At 48.0% G+C, this 17,082-nt stretch overlaps 1 protein-coding gene across 1 annotated transcript in view; it reads right to left on the reverse strand.

Moving 5' to 3' along the window:
• PTPRJ (protein tyrosine phosphatase receptor type J) overlaps positions 1-14,331 on the reverse strand; it is a 166,691-nt gene extending 152,360 nt beyond the window's left edge. Inside the window, exon 1 of the mRNA XM_057552876.1 lies at positions 13,863-14,331. Within this exon, the coding sequence (XP_057408859.1) occupies positions 13,863-14,306 (444 nt within the window). The 5' untranslated portion in view covers positions 14,307-14,331. The remainder of the gene's footprint in view (positions 1-13,862) is intronic.
• Between the last annotated feature and the right edge of the window lie 2,751 nt (positions 14,332-17,082).

Genomic DNA, 17,082 nt, shown 5'->3' on the forward strand with positions numbered 1-17,082 from the left:
GGTAGAGTGGTTTGCAGGAGGAGATGACCTTGAGGAATGGATTGAGGCATGAAGTCAGAAGATGGGTGCTTGATGAGGAGGCCAAGCTATATGCAGCAGGGCTAGGTATAGCAAACTAAGAAAGACAGGCTACCCAAGGCCTATGCTGAGGCCATGGGTATGAGACACCCACGAGTTTGGGGCTTTGAGACCTACCCCTGACCGATCTGAGACCTTTGGATTATGGCATCTCCCCCACCCAGGGGCCCCAAGCTGTACCCCCCCTCCCCAGCCTCTGAGAGCTGTCACCATCAAAGACCCAGAGACTCTCTCTTCTGATTCCAGAAACCCGGTCCACCCATCCCAAGCTCTGACAGCCCTCCTGAACCACCAGAAGCCCCCTCCCCCTTTCAAGACTCACCCAGAGAACCTGTCCTTCAATCCGAAGGCCCTGGGACTGCTTCCACTACCCTGTGCTTTGAACCCAGACCTCTCAGCAGGAAACATCCCCCTAGACTACACTCCAGCTTGCAGCCCTCAGCTCCCTTCAAGGGCTCGGGGCCCCTCACATCCCATTCTGGTCTCAGAAGCAGAGCAACCCACCAGAAGGTTTTTGAGCCTTTTTTCTCATTTTGAAGCTCTTAACCCTCCATCCTGTATAGAGACCTACATCCCGGGAGTCTGAGGGTTGAGCCCCCTCCCCCAATCTGAGGACGTATTTCATACCACCCACCACCCCAGCTCTAGCTCAGGCCCCTCCCTTCCTTGGCCCAGGCTTGGGGTTCAGCTCTTCTCTATCCCTCCCATCCCAGGCAGAGGCGCACCCCTTTATAGCCTTAGCGCAGAGCTGATCCTCAGCCTTTCCCACTTTCAGCTCTGATACCCTAATACTCAGTCCTTGTCCCCAGTCTCAAACTCTCAGCTCTTCACCCCGACCTGAGTTTCATCCCCCTGCCCAGGTCTTAGGCTCTCAATTCCTCCTACATCCGTCGCTTGCACTCAGTACCCACACTTCCACTCACTGGGTCAGGGTCCAGTGAGGAATCCATCCCTGGGATATGCCCAGCCCCCTTTCCTCTTAGGATGAGCTCTCTAGCCCTGCAAAACAGGCGCAGATGCGAAGCACCCCCCAACCATACTAGCAGATCCCCACGGGAGATCCTGGAGGAGAGAGTCCTGGGGGTGCAAAGTAGCTGCTCTGGCCTCACCACGAGGGTCACCTGACCCATTGTACCACAGAGATGGGAGCGGGAGGGGGCTCTGAAGGGCTGGGAGCTACTGGCCACATGCCCCTTCCCACCCATGTGACTCTTCTCCCTTGGAGATTCCTCGCTGCCACCTCCCCACCCCTGCCCCCCCGTATGCCTTCTGGAAGAGGAAGGGACAAGCCCTTCTATCCAGGATCAGAGCCTCAGCGCCCTGCCTTCTGCATGATCCCGAAGCACAACTGGTGAGGGGGAGGGGGCCGCCTCCCCCTGAGTCCCACCCCCTGGGTCAGGCAGAATGGCTGGCCTGTGTTGCCTCTGCACACAGGAAGTCACCCTCCCTCAACACATTGCCTGGAGGCCTGCCTTCCCACCCCACCCTGGAAATCTGGATCTCCCTTGGGCAGTTTTCTATAAAGTCTGCAATAATCTCAAAAAAAAAAAAAAAAACAGAAAGAAAGAAAGAAAGACAGGCTAGGCTGGAGAGTACTAGATCTAAAAGATGGGATTAGTGCTTGTTAAGTATTTCCTGCCCGAAGCAAGGATTTGATGGATTGGGATGGCCTCACCACATGGAGAAAAGACAAACAGGACCATTACTCTCCTCCAGTAAAGGCTGGCTTTGGCTGGTTGTATGTTCCCTCTCTCTCTCATGATCTCCTGCTCTAGCTTAATTAACATTATTGTCTTTTAGCGATCGTTATGATTCAAAGTGAGTATAGGCCCACATCTTCAGACATGCCAACATGTCATCTTAAATAAGAGCTCCTGTCCTGCATCCTTACAATTTCTCTTCACACGGTAGGATTTGGTGACCACGCTAGACAACAATACTCCTGGGCACTAAGGCAGAAGTTGTTTGAACACCTGCACAGCAAGTCTCCTTAACCTTGGGCACATGGCAACTGCAGCCCCAGAGTCAGGAGGCATTGTGTTAATAGGGGTGAGCTGGGAGCGAACATTTAAGCCACAATCCAGATTGGGTGCCTTAAACACCTTCCCTTCATTTAACCCTAATAACATGTGGCCCAGCAATTATTATCCATTTTCCAGATGATGTAACAAGTTCCAAGGCATGGCTGTAGAAAAGAACACAGATCTGGGTCCATGCTTCTGCTGACACCAAAGCCCACGCCCTTTTCCATGCTTCTCTTCTTATGGGACACCCTAAAGGCATGTCATCCATGCCCAATTTCAAGCTCTATGAAATCCAAATTCATTCACAACAGGAAAGCCAAGACCCCAACATGATGCCATTATTTCATTCATTTGATCTGGGCCAAGGCCCCAAAGTTTCAGGCAGCCTTTACCACTTATGGCTCCAGGACGTAAAATCCACAGCAAAATCACACTTACCTCCTGTGGTTTGGGGAAGCATTTCATTCCTGCCATGTCGTGGCACTTGAGCAGCAAGTATCAATGTGCCTCCCATCCCATGGGAAGATGACCCTCCCACCTGTGAGAATGGCCCTCAAGCCTGCTGTCCTTCCAGGAGACTCACACACACCCTGGCGCATGTAGGCAATCCTCCCAGATCTCCCTGTGTCCCCAAGGAAACCCACCACTAGCTGGTTGAGTGTGTGGCCATGGACCAGATTATAACTCTCTGGCCTCGGTTTCCTTCCCTGTACCTACATCATAGGATTACACGAGTTAATACATACAAAGTGCTGACAACAATTCATTATAACTATTCAAGCTATGGTAGCTACTATTTTTATTATCTTCACTTATCCTAAGGCAATCATCAGAGATGTGTTCAGAGATTTAATCACAAAGTCATCTGAATAGTCTTTATTACAGCAAAAAGTTTTGGAAGCAAACCAGACAACAGGATGAATGAGATAAATTAAGGCACCTCCATATAATGCAATGGGATGCAACAGCTGAAAGTTAGAGAAGGGACGAATATTTACTCTCAAGGGAAAAATGTTTGCAACATACTATCACTACTTTACAAAATGCCCCTGAGAAGAGCAGAGGAGAGTGAACTCACACCCCCAGAGGGTCTGCAGGGTACAGATTTCTTTGTTGTCTCCTGTATTTGCTGAAATTCTTCTGGACGCAACCATGTTTGTTTGTTTGTTTAAAGAAAAATAAATTTTTTTCAAAAGACTTTCTACTGAGTAACAGTGACCCTCCAGGAAGAAGCCTCATGTTTATGCTGTGACCTCCTGGGGTACCAGCATCTAACCCAATAAAAAAAAAATGAAAAATATAAATTACAAAGCATATGTAGGAAGGAATCCTATTTTAGGAGAAAGAGATAGATAGAACAAGCATAAAAAAAGACAAAGATCACCCATCATAAAATGGTACCAGGAGTTAATTCCAGGAGTGTGGAGATTACAGATAATTTTGCTTTCTTTTTTTTTTTTAATTTTATTTTATCTTTATTTATTTATTTCTGGCTGCATTGGGTCTTCCTTGCTGCGCGCGAGCTTTCTCTAGTTGCGGCGACTGGGGCTACTCTGTTGTGGTACGCGGGTTTCTCATTGCAGTGGCTTCTCTTGTTGCAGAGCATGGGCTCTAGGCATGCAGGCTTCAGTAGTTGTGGCACGTGGGCTCAGTAGTTGTGGCTCACGGGCTCTAGAGCGCAGGCTCAGTAGTTGTGGCACTCGGGCTCAGTTGCTCCGTGGCATGTGGGATCTTCCCCGAGCAGGGCTCGAACCTGTGTCCCCTGCATTGGCAGGCGGATTCTTAACCACTGCGCCACCAGGGAAGTCCCTGCTTTCTTTTTTATTTATCTATATTTTCAAATTTTTTATATTTAAAAAAAAGAAAAAAACAGAACTGACTCATAGGGGAATCAAATCGATCTCTGGATCAGGATCCTCCAGTCAACTGCACTAACAGCCCCCAGACAGTGCAGATCACCATGAGTGGAATAAGGTCAGCATGGCCTGGAGGTTAATAAAAAAAAAAAAAAAAAAAACAAGTGTCTAGGCCGTGAGTCTGAGTCCTCCACTGTCCACCAGATGGGTGAAGCCCTCAGAGCCCCAGCTCCCCTGAGACAGTGTTAAGTTCTCATTCAAAGTAGACAACACACTGGACGGTAACTGTTAGCTCCCTAACAAACCTATTTACCAAAGAACACAGAGCGTGGCCAATAGCTTGTCCCACTGAGGTGGTCCCCCCGAATTATCCAGAAGGGCAACTACTTAAAGTCAGGCCTCCTCAGTTGCCAGTCAACCCCCTCTCCTCCTAAGGGCCTTCCTGGACCAGCCACTGCATAATGGTTTTCAGTCATATATGGGGGCACTGATTATGCACATTTGGGGACTTTATACTGGTTTTCCACTGTCCCTGGAAACAGACACCACCTCCATGCCCACCCGCACCCCACACCTTCCATCACTCCATTCCCGATAATAATGGCTTCCAGGTTTTTTGGCAATGATTGAAGCCATGATTAATTCAATTTATATGCAATTCAGTACATACACACACACATACACACACATATATATAACTGAAACAAGTTTCATAAAGGAATACTTACCCTTCCTACATACAGTAGATGCCAATATTTTCTCTTCTATCATTTTTAATAGATAGAATAGAATATATTCTATCTATTAAAATCAATATTCTATCTATTAAAATCACTAAACTGATTTTATGACCCATGGTTTTAAATATACTGCTTTACAACATGCAAGTCTATGATTTGGTTTTCTAAACCACACTTTAAAAGAACATTTTCTGGGACATATTAGGTAGACCCATATACAACTACCGGTATCAAAGGACCAAAAACAGTAATTTCATATGGTTCAACCTAATAATTATGTATGAACCAAACTAGGGGACTCAACTGCCCCATTTGCCTCTTGAAAGCTAATTCTAAATTTGACTAATGTTAAAAACTGGGCCACACAATGAATGTACATTATTATTGCGCAAAAGACAGATGGCACCTGAAACGGACTGGACAAGTCACTGAGGGTCTGAGCCACACCTTAAATGGGAATAACAATGACAAACTCACAGGGATGCTATGAGAACTGAATGAGTTCATATATGTTGAAGGCCTTGCAAACTATAAGGTAAAAATAATATTCTCGTTTTTGTAAGTAGTAAAGTATGCCAGTGTCTTGGCAAAATAAGACCACGAGTGTGGTCCATGCTTAGTGGGGAAGGAATAACCGCCATGACACAAGGACATGAAAACGTAGTAGCCCCTCAGCCAGTAGCAGGAAATGCAGCATCACCTTGCTGTCATGGAAACAGGGTGGCATGGTCCACACACTCTCCCTCAACTTCCCATCTCCTGCAATTAGAGCCAAGGATTATGTCTTTAAACTTTCAGTTGGTGGCATAAAATAAGTCCTCTTGGTCCTACAGAAAATGTCCCCAGAGATAGGAGGTGGCCACAGCCAGAGCTGGCCAGGTCACAAGAGAAAGAGAGACGCTCAAGGAGGACCCTGGTGCTTTAAAGGACATGGTCAATATTCCTGTGCTCTTTTGGGGCAAAGACCACACTGGCCATTCTTCAGTCATATCTTGTTCATTTGACCTATATTAATTCAATTATATTAACTTGTCAAAAGAGAAATATAATTTAAATTATGCTAGCCAAGTAGCCTATACTGCTTCACATTATACATTTTAATATATATATAAACATATATGTATGTATGTATACTGTCCATTGTGGATTTAATCTCTTAAATCCAATTTAAAAATTTTTGTAACACAATTTTTACAATTCATAATTATGGCCTTTTGCCCTAACTTTAAAAATCTAATTCTTGAGAAAATGAAGCAATGTTCTTACATTTCTATATCCATTTACAAGGAACTTTAATATAATGTGATCCCATTTAACTTATCCAACTACCCTGTGTGAGAGGTACCACTGCTATTATTAGCATTTTAGAAATGTGAACGCCAAGGATCAGAAAGGTTAAGGCACCTGCCCAAAGCACACAGCTAGTTAGATGGTGGAGCTAGGAGTCCAATCTGGCAGGTTGGCTCTCAGGTCTATACTCTCTTCATCACCCAGGGGTCTTATTTATCTCTGAGTTCCTAAGGACAAGGGCTGCATCTAAAATAATTGGAAAATATATGTAATTGAAACACAAATTAGAGACAAAGGACTAACTTCCTCAATTTCCAAAGCACTGTACAAATTGATAACAAAAAGACAATCTTTTTTTTTTTTTAATGAACAGGGAGTTAACCCCCGCCCCCCCCAAAAAGAAGGAATTAATGCAAATAGCCCAAAACAAGAAAAAAATGCTCAACTAACTCAAAATTGAAGATATAACTAAAAGTAACAGGATACAATTTTTTACCTCTCAGGCTGGCACACATTTACAAATTTAACAATCCTCAATTCAGCTGAGAGTATGGAGAAACAAGACACTCTCCAAGCCTACGCATGCAGGTACAAACTGGGGAAAATTTAACAGCTATCAAATTTTTGAACGCATGTACCCTCTAACCCAGCCATCCTAAAATTAGAAATTTACCCTATGGATAGTCCTGTGAAGGTTACAAGAAATATGTATCAAAGACACTCTCTGAAGCATGATTCGTAAAAAGGGGGGCAGGGTGTCTAAAAACAACTTAACTGTCCATTGACAGGAGAATGGCCAAATAAACTATGGTAAAGTCACACATCAGAATATTAGGCAGTCATTTAAAGAAATGAGTTAAAACTATGGGTACAGATATGAAATAATCTCCAAGATAACTAAGTATTCATAAATTAAAAGCCTAAGTAGAGGGGCTTCCCTGGTGGCGCAGTGGTTGAGAGTCTGCTTGCTAGTGCGGGGGACGGGGGTTCGAGCCCTAGTCTGGGAAGATCCCACATGCCGCGGAGCGGCTGGGCCCGTGAGCCACAGTTGCTGAGCCTGCGCGTCTGGAGCCTGCGCTCCGCGGCAGGAGAGGCCGCGATAGTGAGAGGCCCGCGCACCGCGATGAAGAGTGGCCCCCGCTCGCCGCAACTGGAGAAAGCCCTTGCACAGAAACGAAGACCCAACACAGCCAAAAATAAATAAATAAATAAATAAATTTTTTTAAAAAAAAAAGCCTAAGTAGAAAACAATGTATATATAATGTTTCCTTTAATGTAACTTTTTAAAAAGCTGAACATCGATACTTGTCTACATCACATAGAAACTTTTTTTTCCTGGGAGGAAACCAAGGTTACCGAAGGGTTATCTCTTTGAAGAGGACTGATATTTTTCTAAATGTTACAGTTTTAGATTGGAGGGTTTTTAACCTGGGCTTCATGGTCTACTTTAAAAAGTCTGTGAAACCCCTGAAATTGTATACCAAATTGTAAATGTGTGCATTTCTTTTAGGGAAAGGATTCTTCGCTTTTGCATACCCTGTAAGGGTCTTAAACCTCTCCCTCCCCTGAAAGATTAAGAACCACTGTGTTGGACTCCGTATTGGTGCTGAGTTTTAATATTCACTCACTTCTTTGCTCAGAAGCCATGAAATAACACTAGACTGTGACCAGCACAGGCACTCAGAAAAACACCACCCCATCCCTGCCCTGGAGAAGGAGATAGTTTGTGGCATAATAATGACATTGTCTGCTCAAGCCTCAGAAATGGCAACAGGGGACAGCTTCCCTCTAACAGGAAGAAGGAAAAGTGGAACTGAAAATTATTTGCATGTTTAAAATTAGACCTTCTGTGGGAACTGACACTACTTCGCTTTCAAAGTGCCCCCCCCATCTGCTGTCTCATTGCCACCACCCGTCACCCAGGCATTTACATGCCGTGGAAATTCTGAGACAACAGGATGACTATTAAGGAATCCTATCACTCATAAGGAAGTAATAACAAATTTCCTACAGCTCCCGTCTTCCAAGGGGTCACCAGAAAAGCCACTGGAAAGCCATACGAGGAGGTGACAAAATTGCTGTGGACTCCTCTGGTCTGAGAGACCTGCAGCTTCCAGGGATCTCCACTTAGAGACTCTCTGCCCCTCTCATGACCACTCCTTCCCTGGCAAATCCAGTGCCAGCCCTTTCTGTGGAGGGGCAGCAAAGACATCACATGCACGGCCTGTATCACACCTGTGACTGGTTAGCTGGGGGTGATGAGAATGATGTCAGCCCCACAGCCTGTAAGGGTCACGAAGCCAGGCTGCTTCTCTTGCTCATCACCAGGGCCTCCACTCAATGCCTGTCCCACATCCAGTATGTCCCCAATTTAAGCAATTTATCACATTTACAAGTGTGCCGTAACCACACCATCTTTATATCATTCTGTACCCGATATTTTTCTTTAGCTTAACTTTTTATTAAGTTTAAACAAATGTATTTACCATGACCCTCACGGGTTTGACATCTCACTTATAATTTTTTTACTAACGCTCCCCTAAAATAAATAATTATTAACATTTTTCTAAAATGTTTTGTGAGCCAAGTTCATTTTGCACACCACTAGGGTGATTCCGCACCACTGTGTGGGAGACGCGTAATAAATATTTGTTACATGAATTAATGATTTGAAGCCCCACCTCCTCTCCGCAGAGAGCAGCAGCCACAATAGCAACCGAGACTCGGAATTTACAGAGCAGTTCCTCTTCTATCTTACTTGATCCTCTCAGCCACCCAGTGAAGCAGGAAGTATTAGTCCCATTTTCCAGATAAGGAAATGAGGAGTCACAGAGGTTAAGTGGCTTGCCCAAGTTTATGCAGCTACTGACTGGCTGAGTGAGGACCTAAACCCAGGTCTTTCCATCCCAGATCCCATTCTGTCTCCACTTATACAGGCCTGCCTCACATACTCAGGCTCCCAAAGAAACATGAGCAGGAAAGGGGGTTCCTGGGCTGTCTGTGTTACAAATGGAGTAGATTCTACAGGGTTTAGAATGCAGAGAACCCAAAATGACTCCCTGCCCCATGAGGGTTCAGGCCCCACAAGACTGTCCTTCACCACAAGTCAGTCACCTCCTCTCTTTTTTTTCCCCCCGTTTTTTTTTTTATTGAAGTATAGTTGATTTACAATGTTGTGTTAATTTCTGCTGTACAGCAAAATGATTCATTTATACCTATATATACATTCTTTTTAAAATTCTTTTCCATGATGGTTTATCACAGGATATTGAAGATAGTTCTCTGTGCTATACGGTAGGACCTTGCTGTTTATCCATTCTGTGTATAATACTTTGCATCTGCTAACCCCAAACTCCCACTCCATCACTCCCCTACCCCCCACCCCTTGGCAACCACAAGTCTGCTCTCTATGTCTGTGAGTCTCTTTCTGTTTCATAGATAGGCTCATCTGTGTCACCTCCTCTCTTAGTTGCACACTGAAGACTTTTGTAAAACACATGAATTCTTCCAGCACAGGACAGTAAACTGGAGCAGCAGAGATGGCAAACCCACCTCTGCCATATACTAGTTATGAATCTTTGGTAAGTTCTGAACCTCAGTTTTCTCCCGGATAGAACGGGATCAGGGAATTCCCTGGAGGCCCAGTGGTTAGGACTCAGTGCTTTCACTGCTGGGGCCCAGGTTCGATCCCTGGGCAGGGAACTAAGATCCTACAAGCCACTCGGTGTGGCCAAAATTAAAAAAAAAAAAAAAATTTAAAATAAAATAAAATGGGACCATGAACAGCACCTACCTCTCAGTTATTTCTGCAATGGTCAAATGAGATAATGCATTAAAACCCTTAGTGCCTGCCACATATAAAGTTACCTATTAATTAATGTTATCAGCAGCATTCTATTAGAAGGGAAATGCACAGAAAATTGCCTCTTACCCTACACTCAAAATAATTCCCTTGGCCAAGCAGTGAATGAACTAAGTAAGTAATTGCTGATGATGTGCTGGCTAAACCCAGGCTTACAGTCATTCAGCAACTCTACCTGGGCCTCAACCCCAAGCAAAAATTACTTTTAGGAGTTAAATAACCTCTTTGCTGACCGAAATTGCTCGCTCAGGAGCCAGGATTCTCTCTGCTTAGGAAACCTTGGGTGTTCTGTGGTTATCTTTACCGTGGGGCTAAACTTGAAGTCGGCTCAAAGTCACAGTCTAACCATAAACCAATTTGCTGTTTTCTTAAATTGTCTGCAAACAAAACATAATCGTTTGGTTTTTCCGTTGTTGTTCTGAAGCAAAACAAAAATATTTAAAGTCACGCCTATGAGAATTTAACAAGGAATTTCAAGGGGAGTCAAAATATTTTTTTGTACCCTGGATGAAACAGGTAGGTAAGAGGGCTTAAGGATTAGCTACAGTAGACAATAAACACAAACAGCTATTATTCACCAGGAAACAAGAAAACAAAGGAAAAGCAAATCCAAAACACTATAAGACCAACAAAACAGCTATCAGTCGACAGTTCTTTTTTTTTTTCATTTTAAAGCAGCCCACTATCAAGCTGATTTTATAAAGAATCTGTCAGGACTGCTTTTCTCCAAAGAAGGAGGCAAGGGGGAAAAACTGCTTTGTCACATTGCCTAAAACATACACACAAACCAAAATTAGTGGGCAAAAATGCTACAAGAATGGGTGAAGTCACTGCACCCAGCAAAGTCCTCATATTGGAATCATCTCTGGCCATCCTTCCTGTCTTGGAGAAGGGGAATGAGAAGCCAGGTTTAAAAATTGCTTTTTTGGGGCTTCCCTGGTGGCGCAGTGGTTGAGAATCTGCCTGCCAATGCAGGGGACACGGGTTCGAGCCCTGGTCTGGGAAGATCCCACATGCCGCGGAGCAACTGGGCCCGTGAGCCACAATTACTGAGCCTGCGCGCCTGGAGCCTGTGGTCCGCAACAAGAGAGGACGCGGTAGTGAGAGGCCCGCGCACTGCGATGAAGAGTGGCCCCCGCTTGCCACAACTAGGGAAAGCCCTCGCACAGAAACGAAGACCCAACACAGCCATAAATAAAATAAATAAATTTTTTAAAAATTGCTTTTCCAGCCCTACTAAGCATTGAGTCTTCCAGCATCTCAGCTTCCTTGCCTCCATACCCATCATCATTAATGCCCAGAGCTTCATCTTTTCTATAACTTGGCCATTTTTTAAGCTGCTACAGTTGATTCCATTTTAAAACACACACCATCCAAGCCTTACAAAACCAACCAAGTGTTAGGGAGACAGTCAGATAACTTCACCGACATTTCCTATATGTATTGTACAAGCTTCAGAAATCTCAAATATGACTTTCAATCTCAAATATGATTCGACTTTGAAAAACTCAATTTACACCCACAGTTTCAGGAGTACACAGTGAGGCAGGGCTGTGCCTATGGTAAAATTAAGAACAAAGAGAAAACATGGCCAAAAAAACAGCATCATGAAAATCTGAGGCGCAGGCAAGTGACACAGGTTCCAGTCCCAGCTCCTCTACAGTCTTGCCAGGTGACCTCAGCCCAATCGCTGTGCTGTCTTCCCTGGGCCTCAATAGCCTTATCTAAAAAAGAAAAAAGAAAAAGAAAAGAAACAAACAAAAGAACAAAGAAAAAGGACTTTGAGCTATCCTGAAGTCTGGTCCAGCTCAAAAACGCACTGATTCCCTGAAATACCCAATATCAAAATAAACCGTCGAATGTGGATTTTGAAGATGCTTTTTCAGAGAGCCTTTTAGACTTCCTATTTTATAATGTATCCAAAAATGAGAAATAAAGAGCCCTCTTGAGTTTCTACGGGACAAATTAGAGAGGAAGGAAATATCTGAATAGGGGACAAGTGTAGCGTGGCAAGATGCTATTGAAACACAAGGAAGGACTGGGCAAGAAATAAATTTACCCAAGAAACTTTTCGCTGATTCAAAGCACAGCTAGCAACCATCAGGGCCCAAGCAAAACCATAAATAATATAATAAAATATATATGTACCAAAGTAAACTAAAAATAAATGAAGTACTTCTTTAGCATTAACTTTGGTACAAGAGATCTTCAATATGAGGCAATATTTTTTTAATCTCATATACTATTCTCCATGAATTTCTTTACAGGGTCAGGGAGAAGACAGTCCATACACACTGTACGTTAATGTTAACCCCATCTGGACACACTTTAATGTTTACAAAGCTCTTTCAGACACTGGCCAGTGAAAGTCCCTCAAACAACTCTATGGGGCAGGTGGTCCCATGCTACAAAAGCTATTAACTGAGGATGGAGGAGACGGAAGAGCAAGTCCAACCTGAACCTGGCCCTGGAGCTGGTCTTCTGACACCTAATCCAATATTCTCTGCAGGAGGTCACAGAGCCTTCCAGGCCTTCAGGAGAGCCTGTTCAAAAGCCTGCCGAGGAAAACTGCGAGGGAACATTGGCAACCAGAGCGTCCTTTGGGTGCTGAGAGTTATCGCAGCCCCCAGGCCCCAGCTGCCTTCTTGTCCTGCCTGCTGGGCTGCATTGCTGCCCCAAGGCTGCTGTTTCTGCTCTCAGACAATCTTTTTATTTGTGCTTGAAAAGTTTTCCCTTGCAATAACCTACAATGGAAAAGAATCGAAAGTATACATATAGATACATGCATATATATGTATACCCGAATCACTTTGCTGTACACCTGAAACTAATACAATATTGTAAATGAACTACACTTCAATTTAAAAGAAAGAAAGAAAGAGAAAGGAAGGGATCTGGAAAAAAAAAAAAAAACAGTTTTCCCTGAAGCCAGGTTCCATCCCCAGCCAGTAACCCACTTCCCAGGTTTTCAAACATCATGTCCTCAGAGCCGCTGTCTGTATAAAAGAAGCAAGGTTTTTCCTTTACAAAATGCACAACAGGGGTATCATCAGGGCCCTTTCCACTGCGAGTTCAAGACCCTAGCAGTCTCCTAGAAAGCTGTGAGGACGAACCCGCTGGCTCAGCTCCCGCCGCAGGGCTGGGTGATTCTGCTTTTTCACTTCTCTCCTTCCAGTTCCCTATCTGTGAAATGGGGACATCTCCCAGCTGCCCGGCCTCACCCCGTGGGAACACCGTGAAGGGGAAACAGCGCTTTCAGAAAGATCGTCACCAAAACGGCAGGCACAGCATTATCTGAAAAGCGAAGCTAGAAAACAGGGCGGGGAGGAGGGGGAGCCGGCGCCCACAAAGCACGAACTAAGCATCCAGGGAAGCAAGCAGCTTCTCCGGGAAGAGGACCTTCGCCCGGAGGCACGCCTGCGAGTGGCCACCTTCTCCCGAGGCTGGGAACTTTCCCCAGAAGCAGCGCCCTCTGCCCGGAGGCCCCGCGCCTCTCCCACTGCCCGTCGCCCGGCGCCCGACCCTGCCCCGGCTCCCCGCGGCCGCCGCCGCTGCCCTTCGGCCCGGCCCCTCGGGCCCCCGCAGGCCGGGTCGGAGGTCGGCCGCGGCTCGGCCAGGCCCGCCCGGCTCCGCGTCGGGAGCCCTCCACAAACACGCCCCCTCCGGCCGCCTCGGGCTGGCGAGCCGGGCCCGCGCCGGCCAGATGTGACCAGCTCGGGTCAGGGCCGGGCCAGAGGCGGCCTGCAGCCCGCGCGGGGCCGGCCACGGGGAGGCTCCGGGCGCCCGGGACCCCGAAGCCCACCACCCTCCCTCGCGTACGCGGCAGCCGGGAAAAGGGCTCGGTCGCCGGCGCGCGAGGCCGGCCTCCAGCAGCGGGGGGCCCCGAGGACGCGGACCTCCCGCCACCTCCCCCGATCCCCGCAGGCAGGGCGCACCCCGGCAGGTGCAGGGGCTGCCAGTCCCGCCCCCCACCCTCCTCGCGCCCCCCCCCCCCCGGGCCCACCCAGCTCACCTGGCCCAGGCGCAACAGCAGCAGCAGCGGCGGCAGCGCCCAGCGGAGCCGGGGCGAGCGCGGAGGCGGCCGCGCCTCCCGCGCCGCCTGCTTCATGCCCCGCGCGCCCTGGAACGTGCCCGGGACGCGCGAGTCGAGCCCCGCCGTGCGTCCGAGCCCCGGCGTCCTAGTCACCGCCTCCAGCCGCCGCCTCCGCCTCCTCCTCCTCCAGCCGGTCCGCCTCGTCCCCGCTCCGCCCGCCCCGGGCTTCCCCGGGGACATGGCAGCAGCGGCAGCGGCGGCGGCCACACGGCGGAGCCTGGCGCGGCTGCAGCGGGGGGGACGCGTCCCTGGGCGCGCAGGGGCTTCGCAGGGCGGAGCGAGCGGCGCCCACCCCCCGCGCGCGGCGCCCTGATCCCGGCTCCGGCGGCTCCGGCGGCTCCCGCTGCCTCCTCCGCGCGTCATGCGGATGGGGCTGCAGGGAGCCTCGGCGAGCGCTCAGCCCCCTCCCTCCCCCTCCCCCTCTGAATATTCATCGCTTCCTCCCACCCCGGCCGGCCGAGCGGCTGCCGAGCACCGCGGCCCATCGCCGCCCTCCCGCTGCAGCCCCCGCCCCCGCCGGGCCGGCCGGGCGGCTGGGAGGGGGCGGCGGCACTCCCCGCGCGCACCCGGGCGGCTCCCCTCCGGCGGGCAGAGGAAGCGCCCCCGCCTTGCCCGCCCTCTCCGCCCAGCCCTCCCACATTCCTGGGACTCGGCACCCGGGACGCGGCTCTGCGGCTCTCGAGCCACGAGCCCGTACCCCTCGGCCCGGCTCCACGGCCCCGAGTTTGGGTCACCAGATGTTGACCGAGACCCCTGCCGAGGGCACAGCCAGGCCTGCGTTAAGACGGCAACCCATCGAAGGCCTGGCTGACCTTCGCTGGGTTGCTGGCGAAGGCTTGGAGTGGCAGTGGAGGTGCTTGAACCCCTAAATTGTAGGGGACGTGCAGTGTGTTCTCCCCGCCCCCATCCCCGGACCAGGGAGGCAGAGAGCGGGCATTGGAGTGGGTCCAGTGATTAGGACCCCCGCTCTGCCATATGGTAAACCTGGCTCTGCTAGTAGTACTAGCTGTGTGACCTCGGGAGAGGCATTTCACCTCTCTGGGCCTCCTTTCCTCATCTGTGAAGTGAGGATAATACTAGTACCTGGCTGGAGAGACTTGACCATTACATGAGATGATGAACGGAAAAGTCCTAAACACCCGGCCTGACACCACACATAGTGGGCCTCAGTAAGCAGTAGCTCTTCCAGCAGCTTTCATCACATTTTCAAAGAAGTCCACAACCAGAAAGGGGTTAAAGATTACTGCAGATGTTACTGTTATGCCCATGCACACAGGAGGGAACTGAGAATCTGAGATGTTCAGCCTGTTGCCCAAAGAAAAGTAATGAGAGAAAGGGCTAAACCAAGGAGTGCTGGGGAGGGAGAGATGAATTCCAACCGGGGGAGGAGGTGACACCTGAGCTGGGCTTTGAAGGATGGGTTGAATTTCACCAGGAAGATAGAGGGGGGCAGGGGCTCAGGAAGTGGGAGAAACTTGGCAAAAAACGGGAGGCGGATGCTTCAGGCTTGGCCCTTCTGAGAAGCAGCGAATGGGAGGTTGAGGGGTTCATATATAGAGGAGACTTTGAAAGGCAGAATAATAAGTCTGGGCTGGATTCGACGTGCAGCAGATTGTAAACCACCAGGTGCCCAACACCACCACCAGACACCTCTTGTACCTCAGGTTCCCCACCTACGAGAGGGGAACTCATCTTTGCTTAAAGGGTCTAAGCAGCTCCTACAAGGACTGCACACACAGAGAACAGAAGGTAAGGGAACCTCACCTGGTCACTCAAACACCCTGCCATCTTCTGTTTAAACACGGTGTAATTATCGTAATTCACCAGGAATTCTGTTCCTTCCTGACCCCTCACCTTCTTGGGGCAGAGACAGGTGGTTTGAAAGGCATTCCTATCCATGATAGCCAAAGAAAGCATGACTTACTGCTGGTGCTACCGGGTCTTCAGGTTGCCCCAGATACTCACAGACCCTACCGACCCTAAGGATCCATCCAGGCCTCCACTGCTTCACGACAGGTCTGCAAACAGCTCTGGGAACGCCAGCGTGCGCTTGGATTTTTCTCCTGGATGAAATATATGCTCACGGTTGTGTTAGTTGGAAACGGATTTCCCCACAACATGGTGATGAAAGAGAATAAACAGTATTTTCAGTAAAGGGAGTTACAACCTGAATAATAAACTACCTGTTCAGTCATAAACAGATCGCACTGGATTAATGACCTATATGAGACATAAATTAATCCTGAGTAGGTGTGGTATAAACTCCCTGAGGGCAGGAACCGGACCTTTCTCTCCCCCTGATTGCCCTGCAACACCTCACTCAGTGCCTTACCCATGGCAGGAACTCGGTATTTGTGCAGCTGCATGATTGTATAAATGAATCCAGAGCAGCATGGTGTGAAAGCTCATTTTTCCACAAGGATAAATTAGGGAAGGGTCATTCTCTTTGCAAAAGGACTTGAGATAATGTTCCAGTGTACAGGAAGATCCTCAGATGCCACCTCCCCTAGAAATTCCCGGATGCCCCAACCCTGAGTTGGGTACCCTTCCCCCTCTGTGCTCTTGTAGCTCCCTGTGCTAACCTTACCTAACCACAGTGGAGTGTAAGTCAGGCCCTTGAAGACAAGGCCTGCATTTTACTTGTCACTGTATCCCCAGCACATAATAATCACTCATATAATATTTATTTAGCTGAACTGAATGCATTCCTTTGAATAGCAAACTAAGGTGTTAAATATATGTCTGTTCACACACACACACACACACACACACACACACACACACACACCAACTTCCATTTGCAAACAGCTTTTCAGGAATAAATCTACTGTGCAAAGTTCAGGGCACATTCTCTCTGAGAATAGATAATGATATTTGACCTTTTAATCATGTCCACCCTCAAGCAAAAGCTAAAGCTTTACTGAATATGGGGCCAGGTGCACAGAGAATGAAAGGGTCAAAGCAAGAGGTTGGAGGGGAGCGTACCTGAATGTGTTCCAAAATTGCCAGATAAGAATCACCCAGTGGCTTGTTATAATATACATTCCCATGCCTTTCTTTAGACTGCAGAGGACTGTATCTGTACTTTTCACCAGCTCCTTGGGTAATTCCTGCTGTGAAACAGGATTGGAAGGCACTA

The sequence above is a fragment of the Balaenoptera acutorostrata genome, chromosome 9, assembly GCF_949987535.1.
Source record: "Balaenoptera acutorostrata chromosome 9, mBalAcu1.1, whole genome shotgun sequence".
NCBI lineage: Eukaryota > Metazoa > Chordata > Mammalia > Artiodactyla > Balaenopteridae > Balaenoptera > Balaenoptera acutorostrata.